Raw genomic sequence first — 11519 nt, 5'->3', positions numbered from 1 at the left:
TACTGCAGACAATTAGAGATTATATTGCACACAGAATCAGATAAAAACCAAGACATGATGCCACAATATTGCCATTTTGTTGTCAAAAGAAAATGATTTCAGTAATAAATAGTATCGTAAAGAAGGCAGGATGAACTTGATACTGAGATAAAAGGCTGATGTTCTTATTTTTGAAAAATATATTTTTTTTCTTCATGTATTGTGAGATCAGGGACGTTTTTTACTGTATATGTATGTATGCATTTAATTATTTATTTAGTGACATATTTTTGTGCATAAGGACTTCATTTAACATTTGTTAGCCATATGGTGGGACATTTGGTCATAATGGAAAACTTGCATTTATTAACATTCAAGAGAAATGGCTTTCTGAAATATAAAATACTAAAATCAGATTACACAAATTCATTAAACAGCAAACATATTACATTTTTGTTTGTTTGTAGGCTATTATTTGGAGTTAAAAATACACATCTGTCAATATTAATTTAACAAACTTTTCTGAAATATATTAGAAATGACACACACAATTTGACTTTTTGTTTAAGAGATATAACGTGTGACAACTAGCCCAATTCTCCATTATATGTAAACACTAAAGACTTTAAAAGATTCAAATTACCTGAGGCAATGTCAGGTTGTACTCAATTAAAACAGCACAGATTACATTTCTTTGTTTCAATATTTATCATGAAAATGCCTGCTAATGAAAAAAAAAAAACAAACAAAAAAATATTTATCATCTTAACAAGTGCTTTGATTGCAAAACAATTAAAATAAACAGTTGTGCGTCAGCCATCCTGTTAATTTTGTTATGAGCGAAAAGGTAGACATGAAAATAGCAGATGTTTAATGATCTCACGGGGGTCTTTCAGAGAGACGCCTCGCCCCTGATAGTCATATTGATTACTGCCTTCAAACCCATCAGTCATTAATATGCAGTCATATCTGCCATCACAGAAAAGGATGCCACTTTAACCGGCATCAAAAGTGAGAAAGCAGATGTTTAAAATAGAAGCTCATCAAGTAAAAGTGCTTACATGAACCCAAACAGTCCGTCTTCAAACACTAGGTGGCACTGTTGATTCAGGGACAATGTTGTCTTTTGCTTCTTGAAGGGAGAAAAGAACGAACACATTGGAGGAGTGTTAATTATTTTGATTTTGATTCCGCTTGTTTTTGGGTCACTGATGCATTCTTACGTTTAATGGAACCATCTTTACCCAAATCGGGCTAAATCCATCACGTGCGTAAGTGCGCGCGTGGGTAGTTGTTGGTGGCTAGAGTTATGGTGGCTGACGGTCTATCCCTTAGATCTCCGTTCACAGATGATCATGAGAGGCAGAAAACAGCACCGTGAAATGCATCCACGTATCTCCGTGGGGTTCTGTGAGCCATATGCACCGTGGAAATCAGATCTAATACAGCTGCTGCTGTCTGCCTCGAACATGATGTGCTGCCCAATTAAAATCTGAAATAGGTCTGCTCTTATCTGGAAGAGCGTAGACACGTGCCTCACATGGATCGAGAGACGCGTCTGACAGCTCCGTTAGAAGATACGCGCGACTTTATTCAAGCCTGTTTATAGCGATACAACTATAGTGATGTCACGCTACAGGCAGCCTGTTTCTCCAGAGCAGCTTTTAGTGATAGATACGAGCTGCACTGGGATTCTAATAAACTATAGGCATTGCATAATATTGGGAAAGGCGGTGCAGAGATATATATTCAACAGCAAGCCATACTGTATCGCAATGGATCAGCCATGTCTTTTATTGTCATGTCAGTCGCTTATTATTAAATACAACATTTTGGAAATGAGTTTAGTAATGCCATCCAGAGGTAAATTAATTTCTCATAATTTATTGCAAACATATAGCCTACAAGCTTACGAGTCAACATATAATCATAATGCCTCATGAACATCAACATTACAGTCATCATACTTTTATGATGCTGTGCTATTAGATGTGATATTTACAAGTTCTGACCATCAAATTCAGAGCCAAATTAAGCCATTAATTAAGTATAGCAATGTCGTTTTATGTCATCAACAGAGGTTAATCTGGGAAGCATACACCGCCAGGAGCGTGAGTATGTCAGCTGTTCTGATATGCCATGACACCTTGATGATGCTCAAGGGTGGTCAATGGACCCAGTGCTGACTTCCCTTTAATGAAGAAGGGATTTATGTCAGCTCCTTCCTATCTGACAGTCATGGTTTTCCTGTCAATTGATAAATATAGCATGATATGAAATGGGCTGCACTGCTAAATATACCTTATGTTATAATATATATATATACTGTATATATATATATATATATATATATATATATATATATATATATATATTTATTTTTTTTTTTTCAGGGATTGAAATGTACTTTTTCACTCACCAGCCAAGTTGGCTACTAAATTTTTAAGTAATATATATATATATATATATATATATATATATATATATATATATTTTTTTTTTTTTTTATGTCAAATTAAAACCGCCAGTAGGTGGCAGCAAGTAACTGTTAAGGGAGTCATTGCGATTGAACTGAATCATTTAAACGGTTGATTCATTCAGGAACGAAACACTGTCACGTTGCTCAGAGACTCAAAACAGTGCTGTGGCTGTCTGGAATGATTTTTGTTGGCCAAATAGAGCAAGAACAGCCAATATGGTGTCTAAAACATAAGTCTCTTGATATTAACCTATTATTTATTGAACTGTTGTATAAAATCAATATCACAATTGTAACCATGCTGATTTTTAAGAAAACAACAAAAAAAACAGCACTCTTTGTGTGATATTGATTAACAATATGCAATTATATTTTTAAAATTTTCTGCCCCCTTATCTTGAATTATGTGATCATTCATAATGCACTCTAGCGTTAAATGCGTACGCGCACTAAGTTAGTCTAAGCAGACTTCATCACGTAGTCGCCTATGTGCACTCTGTAGATGTGTTTTATTTGGTTTTTGCAATATACTCGATAATGTCATAATATCTCACGAGTTCAGTATTTGCGCTAAACATGCACAGATTTGGCTTGCATGAACTTCCCCAAGACATTAATGAGTGAACATAATTAACAAAAAGTAACCCGCCATAGTGATTTGACAGCTGATACTTACCTGCATTTGGCAGGGTGTTCATTTCAAACCTTGTATGTATGTATGTATGTGTGTGTGTGTGTATGTGTATGTGTGTGTATGTACATATACATTATATATAAAATTTGATTATTTATTTATCATTATTATTATTAATATTCTTATTTTCTTTTAAGAAAGCAAATGAGTAAACGGCTTATGAATTTGAGAAAACAGAATCCTTGTGATGGTAAGTGAATTAGTGAATCACTGAGAGATTGAATGAATCATTGAGCGAGGAATTGAGTAAATCTGTGAGTCAGTCTCTCTTTCAACATTGACATGCTGAAATACTTATTAGGGTTTCATACACTGTAAAGCATATATTGCTGCCTAAAATATATCTTAGAAAGCAACACAATTATGCTGCCTACCTTTTAGAAGAGCCTTTATGTCAGGAACATCTATGATGCCGTACAACGAGTCAGTGATTGAATCAGTGAGTGAATGAGTGAGTCAGAATCTCCATGCAAGAGACTCTAATTGATTCCAGTAGAGATTGAGATTAGCATGTTGCCGAGGAAAGACTTGATACTTATAAAAAATGTGAGAAGTACACTCAAAAAATTTATTTGTTGGACTTACATAAAAAAAGAGTGTCAAGTGGTTCCACGCAAGTGTGTTGAGTAGTTTCTACAAGTAATAATACAGTTGAATGAACTAAAGAAATTCAGGTAAAGTTGACACAATTTTCAGATGTGTCACTAATGCATTTTAGTTATGTTTATTTTATTTAGTAATATTATGTTAGAATTACGAACTTTCAATATGTAAGGTGAACACTTTATTTAGTTTTAAGTATTTGCTCTACAAGTGCAAAACTTAAATAATCAATCAAACACATTTTTAGAAACAACATTTATTTATTTTCTTTGCAAGGTTTTGCAATATACAACTGCTAAAACCCATAAAAAAATTTAAATTTCACAGGTCCTTTGAAACAAATACACAATATATACATCAATAATTTAACAGTAAACATTCTTTACAAGGTCTTTTAAAGTGCAACTGGCTTCAAGAATTTGTAATGATCTTACTTAGAAAAATTAAATACATGGAATGTCTGTTGAAATTAGGCAGCGTGCCCTAAAATACTGCAAAACTCCATTTCTGATATTTTTGATCTTTAGAATCAACAGTAAAAGTAACATTCAAACTGTCCTCTATTTTTGCAAACAACAACAAACAGCTTAAATAACAATTTGTTTCAGGAAAAAAAAAAAAGGTAAAAACAACATTTTGGTCAATACTGAACATTCTTACAACTTCCTTCATATATTGCAATAAAAACATTTCTAAGAAATATAAAAAGGATTTTTTTCAAGACAGGCAGCCTGTCAAAAAATGCTACAGTGCTCAATTTCTGATATTTCAAATATCCAATATTTAAGCCATTATTAAAAAAAAAAAAAAAAAAATTAAACTGGCCTCTTTTAGAAAACAACCACAAATGGCTTGATAACAGTTTGTCTCAAAAAGACAGAAAAAAAAAAAAAACTAAGAATGTTTACTATTGACCAAAATGTTGTTCTTTTACTTTTTGCAACTGCCTTCAAATATTGTAATACATTTTACTTAGAAAAATAAAAGGAAAGTTTGTTCAAGACAGACAGCATGTCACCAAATGCTACAGTGCTCAATTTTTGATATCTGAAATCGTTTGTCATTGGTAATAAGATTGAAACTGACCTCTAATCTTTGTAAATAACTGCAAACAATTTTAACTTCAGTTAAAGCTGCAGAACTCCATTTCAAATTGTGGCGCCATCAACAAAGATAACATTAAAACTGGCACATAATTTTAAAACCAGAAACAATTTAAATGTCAAAAAAAAAAAAAAAAAAAGCATCTTCACTTCTTTCATTTGTCCAGAATGATTTACTGGTTCAACCAACAAGTTTGTTCTTGAGAACCTGTATTTTCTGTGACAGTTTCTGTCCTTCAAGTCTCAGCAACACTTTTTGTAAAAACTCAAAAGTGTACTTCAGGTCTGAAGGATAACTGAGATTCAAGCTGTACGTATATGACTCCCAAAAGAAGAGCACAGGCCTTGGTGACGTCGCCAAGGTTCTGAAGCACTTTCACTCCCTCAACAATCAGTCCAACATCTGAAGGTGGGTCACAGGCTTCTGCATCTTCAGGTCTGATTATGTAGATTCCAACTACAGTATTGGCCATGTCTCTCTCTGAATTTTCAAAGTCTGTGTCCTACAAAACACAAAAACAGTAACACTGTTCAGTCAGTTTAATTGCATCAAAAATACAGGTTGTAAATTTAGAGAATTTAGAAAATGTTGTATCTACTGTACATTCCTTAATGTTTCACATGACTTACAAAACTACTCTAAGGTGTTTGTTAGGGTTGTCAAAAGTACAGGCTTCTGGACTGAAATTAAAAAATGTGAAGAAACCAGCTTTTTTTCCCCAAAGGAAATCACTATGTGTCAGAGTTTTCATGTGCTCAACAGATGTGACTGTAATTGGCAACAGTGATAATTGCTTAATGTGGTTCCTTAATATATCTGCTTAGAAAAATCTGTCGCACTCGGTCAAGAGTGTGAAGCAATGATTGTAGCCAATCAGAGTCATCTGTCGAGCATGTGAACACTATGGCCAATCAGCGCTGTTTGAGAATCTGCTCAACAGTGGTCAAAATTCCCACATCACAATTTTTTTCCAGTACTGAATGGTACCGAAGTTGGCACTTTTGACAACCCGAGTTAAATATACTTTGTGTATTTATATTTCATGACAATATTATATATATATACATACACTTTAAATATTCACTGCCTGAGAACACTTACTGCATACTCCTTCATGAGGTTTTCATAGTCTTCATTAAGATACACAGAAAGTGCTCTGAGAATACAGGCTCTCCGAGTTGAGATGGTATCATTCTGTAGAAGAGTTGAGACAAAGTATAGACAATGATAAATCACCATAATAAAGTGGAAATTATTTACAAACATCATTAATAAATAAACAAACCTCATCGATGGTAGCCATCAGTTTGCAAATTTTACGTCCTGCAACTCCTCCTCCGGTAACGTAGATGCTGGCCAGCTTGCTTGTGTAACCATCCAATTTTGACATAAAAGTTGGATTTAGTGGGCCGGTACTGATTCGACTGAACTCAGCAGCAATCTGCAGATTTAAGACAAGATTATAGTAAGGATAGTTTTCATGTTTAAAAATATATTCAGGGTCATTCATTGACATCTGAACACTTAGCATTTAGGCTAACTCTGCATGGACATGAATAAAGCACAATTAGATTGAATTCGATTAATTACTATTTGTTTCACCACTTAAAACTATGAAAGAAATAAATAGTTATTCCATCATATTTACCTCATGTTCACAAAACAGAGCTGGCCATCTGCTTTTGAAGTCAACAACTAAGATGGCTGTGTAGCGCATTCCACGTTTTAAATCTAACTTACAGGGACACTCGGAGTAAGTGCACGGAAAACGATTACCGCGACCATAACGTCCATGCGCTAATCGATAGTGTTTCAACAACTGTGATCTGGTCGAGACTGTTATTTTGCAGTCCTTGCACTGCCACATGCTTGCTTTGAGGAACACGACTAACTGACTAAAAGACTCAAACACTCCGAAATACACCGATAACTTAAATTAACATAACTATGTGAACACTCGCATCACTTTTTCCTGGCGATATTTAACAGGATGGTAAAGAATTATGAAATATTCATACCTGACAAAATCACCATCTTCTCCTCCTTGTACTTCGCGCGTTCGTCTGTCTTCCGTCCCGTTGCTCCGCCTCCAGGTGAGCAGCCAGCTACGGTATCCGCAAAGATCCAAATTCATGGGGTTTTGCGTTTTACTCTACAATGTTAAGTTGGCCAGTCAAACTCTTACTAAGTAAAGCCAACAGTACTAAATTTATGTAGAAATAACATAGTTAACTTGTGTTAATTTAGTTACTTTTATGTTTTATGTACTTTGAACAAGGGTGGGTGTAGTAAAACTAACAATAGTGAAAGTTCATTTTTTTGAGTGTATAAAAAGGTAAAATTATCTATTATTAGTTGCTTAATGTATTTTCATTGATACTTTTATGTACTGAATAAAATATATTTGTGTTCAACATTCCTCTCAACTTGTCCGCTGTACTGTAAAGCCATATCACTCAAAATAATTCATTGGTTTGAGTAGTGCAACTTAGTTCAATCAAATGAAATTTAATGGGTATTTAGATACCAATTAGCACCGATTTAGCTAATTATTGCAAGTTAAATTTCCACAACTAAAAATATTGAGAAATGTTGAGATTATGATTATTTTAAATGTATGAGTTAGCTATTTCAGGTTATAAAAAATTAACATACACACACAATATATATATATTTATAAATAGTTGTGTTCAAAATAATATGCGTGTGTTTAAAGTGAGTAAAGCTCAAAATCCTTATAATAACTTTTATTTCAATACACACAAATGGATTGGGAACACTGCACATTCTATTCTAAATCAAAACATGAAGAAAAAATTATCAAAATTGTTATTATTTTACAGAAAGTAAAGAAAAAGGAATATTAGGCTGTTTAAAAAAAATAGCAGTGTCTGCATTGTTCTTTATATAGTCAAACATTTACTGTATAAACTGAAAAAAAAATGCTTGAAGATTTAGCTTTCTTGTGAAAGACTGAACAAATATTTAGTTGTATAACCATGGTCTCTGAGAACTGCTTCAGATCTGTGTTGCATGGAGTCGACCAACTTCTGGCATTCTAGCCCAGGACGATTGCACTACACACCACAATTCCTCAGCATTTCTTGGTTTTGCCTCAGAAACAGCATTTTTGATGTCACCCCACAAGTTTTCTATTGGATTAAGGTCCGGGGATTGGGTTGGCCACTCCATAACATTCATCTTGCTGGTCTGGAACCAAGCTGCTGCTCACTTGCTGGTTTGTTTGGGGTCGTTGTCTTGTTGAAACACCCATTTCAATGGCACTTCCTCTTCGGCAGAAGGCAACATGACCTCTTTTAAGTATTTTAATGTACTCAAGCTGATCCATGATCTCTGGAATGCGATAAATTGGCCCAACACCGTAGTATGAGAAACATCCCCATATCATGATGCTAGCGCCACCATGCTTCACTATTTTTACAGTATACTGTGGCTTGAATTCAGTGTTTGGGGGTCGTCTGACAAACTGACCCAAAAAGAACAATCTTGCTTTCACTAGTCCACAAAATATAGTTCCATTTCTCTTTAGGCCAATCAATGTGTTCTTTGGCAAATTGTAACCTCTTCAGCACGTGGCGTTTTTGTAACAATGGGACTTTGCGGGGGCTTCTTGTCGATAGCTTGGCTTCACATAGGCGTGTTCTAATTGTTACAGTACTCACAAGTAACTTTAGACTTTCCTTGATCACCCTGGAGATGATCATTGGCTGAGTCTTTGCCATTGTGGCTATTCTTCGATCCATTCGAATGGTAGTTTTCCGTTTTCTTCAATGTCTTTCTGGTTTTGGTTGCCATTTTAAAGCATTTGATATCATTTTAGCTGAGTAGCCTATCATTGGCTACACTTCTTTATATGTTTTCCCCTATCTAATCAACTTTTTAATCAAAGTACGCTGTTCTTCTGAACAATGTCTGGAACGAGCCATTTTACAATTTTTTTCAGAGAGAAATGCACAGTTCAACATTTGTTGCTTTCGTGCTTAAATAAGGGCCACTTGTTTGACTCCAGATTTTTCACAGAATGATTTACCTCTCTAATTGAACTCCACACCGCTATTATTTTGAACACGCCCTTTTCAATTAATGATTCAATTACACAGAATTAGCAGCATGCATGTCATGACTGTTGGGTTTGTTGGTTTTCTATTACTCTACTACCCTACTACACATACTAGTAAAGTATTTGCCATGTAGAAATATAATTTCTACCAAAAACAGTGACTGATCTGGTTAGGGATGTTGGACTGCACACACACACACACACACACACACGTGTCACATATGTACGACATATATGGCTGTTGAAATACATGAACTAATATACCATTCTCTATGAAAATTAAACATTATCACCATACTGTTATGGTGAATTTCTTGCAACCACAGTTGCCTTTTTTTTTTAAAACCACAAATTGAAGAGGATATTTTAGCAGTGAACTTAGTGAGTGAGTGAGTGAATGAGTGATTCAGCGAGGGTTTGAGTGAGGAGGTGAAAATAGGAGAGAGCAAGCAGGAGAACATTCTTCACCAATTGCCTTTGGGCATCCATTGCCTACTGTCAGCTCCCTGTTAAAGCTCGTGAAACATTTAGTTGTAGAGAGAGGAGAGTGAGAGGGAGGAAATAAAACATAAAAAAATAAATAAATGCAGTTAATCTCATAGACACATAACATGGCAGCGCATCATGCTAGTCATGGCAAACCATATGCTCTGCCTGTTGGCAATCACCTGACAAGATGACATGATCGTCTTTACTCTGTGCCACAATACAACAGCCATACATTCGTTATGCCTCTGGCTATATTCAATGTCAAACAACAGCCAATATGATTGTGCATGTGGGGAAATACTCTCTCACTCTCTCTATATTTTTTTTCTAATAAACCAAGCTAGTCTCATGGCATTTACGTACCTAGGTGCACTTTTTAGCGAGACACAAAATACGTACCAATAGCTACATATTACTGCAGTTTCAGTTTCCTAAAGAAACAAACACTAGAGACAGTAAAACTCAGACACCTTTTACTCCTTTTCACACAAAGTTTTGATTAATAAAGCGTATTTTTCACACAGTTACTTTGAGAATATCATGTTACGACTTCAAAACAATATTAATATGCTGGGAGATATGAAAACTGATGCTTTTGAATGTTAGCATCGCACATATCCAGCCTCGTATCTATGGGTTTTCATAAACGGAAAGTTTGTTCGGTATCTCGGAGTACGGAGCCGTACTTAGAAGGCGAGGAGCTCCGGTTCGAATCCCGTGTGACCACGGTTCGACAAAACAGTTCAAATCGAAATCTAAGGAAATTGAAATGGCACGGTTGCATCAACAAAAACGTTTTTATATCAGTTTTGCATTTGTTAACACTATCGTGTAGGTTTAGGGTTGGGTTTGGTGTAGGGCATGTTTCCAACACGATAGAGCATTAACTTTTAGGGACAGACCCTGGATATTTGTATTCTGAACCGCCGCAGTACGTACCTGTAGCAACATAATAAAAACGTGCCAGGGTTAGGTATTTAACCTGTGTTTTAGCGACACTCGGTGGACATTTCTCTTTGAAACTGCAGCGAAACATGCAGTAAGGTATGTAAAACGGTGTTGCACAGAAAGTGCACAGAGGTACGTATTTATATGAGACCAGCTTGTAATAAACCCTTTATCAGAATGTCCCAGACAGGAACACGTGTTTTGTGTCCAGTCAACCTAAATAAAAAGATCCAATATTATATTCCCAACAGAGTTATTACTGTAATCCCTTGATCTATCTGTTTTTATTTTCTCTCTGAATAGCCACGATGATATTAAATTTACGGTTTAACAATGACCATGTGGCTTATTTGAATGCAGAACAGTTATTGCTGTTGAATTTTCTTCAGTTATGAATCATATAGGCATGCATTTTTGCGTATGTGCACATATGAAAAGCAGAAAAAAAGATTGCTTCTACTTGTTCAATGTACTTCATTAAAATGTGCTAATGCAACACAACTGCTACTGTATGCATTATGTCCAAACTTAATTTCTTTGTGTTCGATCCATTTACTTAGTCCATTGGTATTATTGTTGCATTAACTGAAACTGAGTGATGGATCGTTCCCAGCATGCTTTTAATAGGGCTGGATCAATAGAATGAATTCTTTGAATTAAGTGTTATTGAATGTGAGTAAAGCGAAAGGCCTGTTAGAGTCAGTTAAGTCATGTTCAGTCATATTTGACATTTAAAAGCTTTCTGTTATGTTGACGTTTCTGTGGTTACCATTCTGCTGAAGACTAGAGCTTATGTTTAGGTTGTACATGTATTAAAGGTGACATATGGAAATCTAACTCTTTTCAATGTTTAAGTGCCATATTCGGGTCCTTGGTTCATCTATCAACCCAGAAAACATGAAAAAGCACAACCCAGTAAATTTATTTTGGTTAAGCTTGTGAAAAAACAAGCCGCTCAGATTTTGCTCCCCCTGTGACGTAGAAAGGGGATGTTGTTATAATATTTCCGCCCCAACTCTGCACATTTCCACCCACGGCGCCAGTGACAACAGTGTACCAGTTTGAGCAGAGGTTCAAGCAAAGCCTGCTAACTGTTCTGTTTTTGGCTGCACTGGTGAGAACAGAACACTATTTAGAGTCCC

At 35.3% G+C, this 11519-nt stretch overlaps 1 protein-coding gene across 2 annotated transcripts; it reads right to left on the bottom strand.

Annotated features, from left to right (window-relative positions):
- Positions 1-4000: 4000 nt before the first annotated feature.
- Positions 4001-6928, bottom strand: LOC306872548 (uncharacterized protein). Of its 2 annotated transcripts, XR_013784422.1 has the most exons (5): positions 6878-6928; positions 6145-6300; positions 5961-6053; positions 4700-5361; positions 4001-4401 (listed from the first exon to the last, which is right to left on the bottom strand). XR_013784422.1 is itself a non-coding variant. In XM_079421152.1 (4 exons), the coding sequence occupies exons 2-4, from the start codon at positions 6247-6249 to the stop codon at positions 5125-5127; spliced, it is 435 nt and encodes a 144-aa protein (XP_079277278.1). In that variant the 5' UTR covers positions 6250-6300; positions 6878-6927; the 3' UTR covers positions 4001-5124. The 2 variants fall into 2 exon arrangements, 1 of the variants encoding a protein (XP_079277278.1); XM_079421152.1 differs by having other exon boundaries at positions 4001-5361; positions 6878-6927.
- Between the last annotated feature and the right edge of the window lie 4591 nt (positions 6929-11519).

The sequence above is a fragment of the Barbus barbus genome (assembly GCF_936440315.1).
Source record: "Barbus barbus genome assembly, chromosome: 7".
Lineage (NCBI taxonomy): Eukaryota > Metazoa > Chordata > Actinopteri > Cypriniformes > Cyprinidae > Barbus > Barbus barbus.
This window is presented reverse-complemented; position numbering and strand designations above follow the sequence as displayed.

Coding starts and splice junctions, on each gene's coding strand:
- LOC306872548 (XM_079421152.1), bottom strand. CDS start 6,249: ATGTCAAAATTGGATGGTTACACAAGCAAGCTGGCCAGCATCTACGTT. Junction 6,054..6,144: donor TGATGGCTACCATCGATGAG/GTTTGTTTATTT, acceptor ACTCTTCTACAG/AATGATACCATCTCAACTCG. Junction 5,362..5,960: donor ACCTCATGAAGGAGTATGCA/GTAAGTGTTCTC, acceptor TGTGTTTTGTAG/GACACAGACTTTGAAAATTC.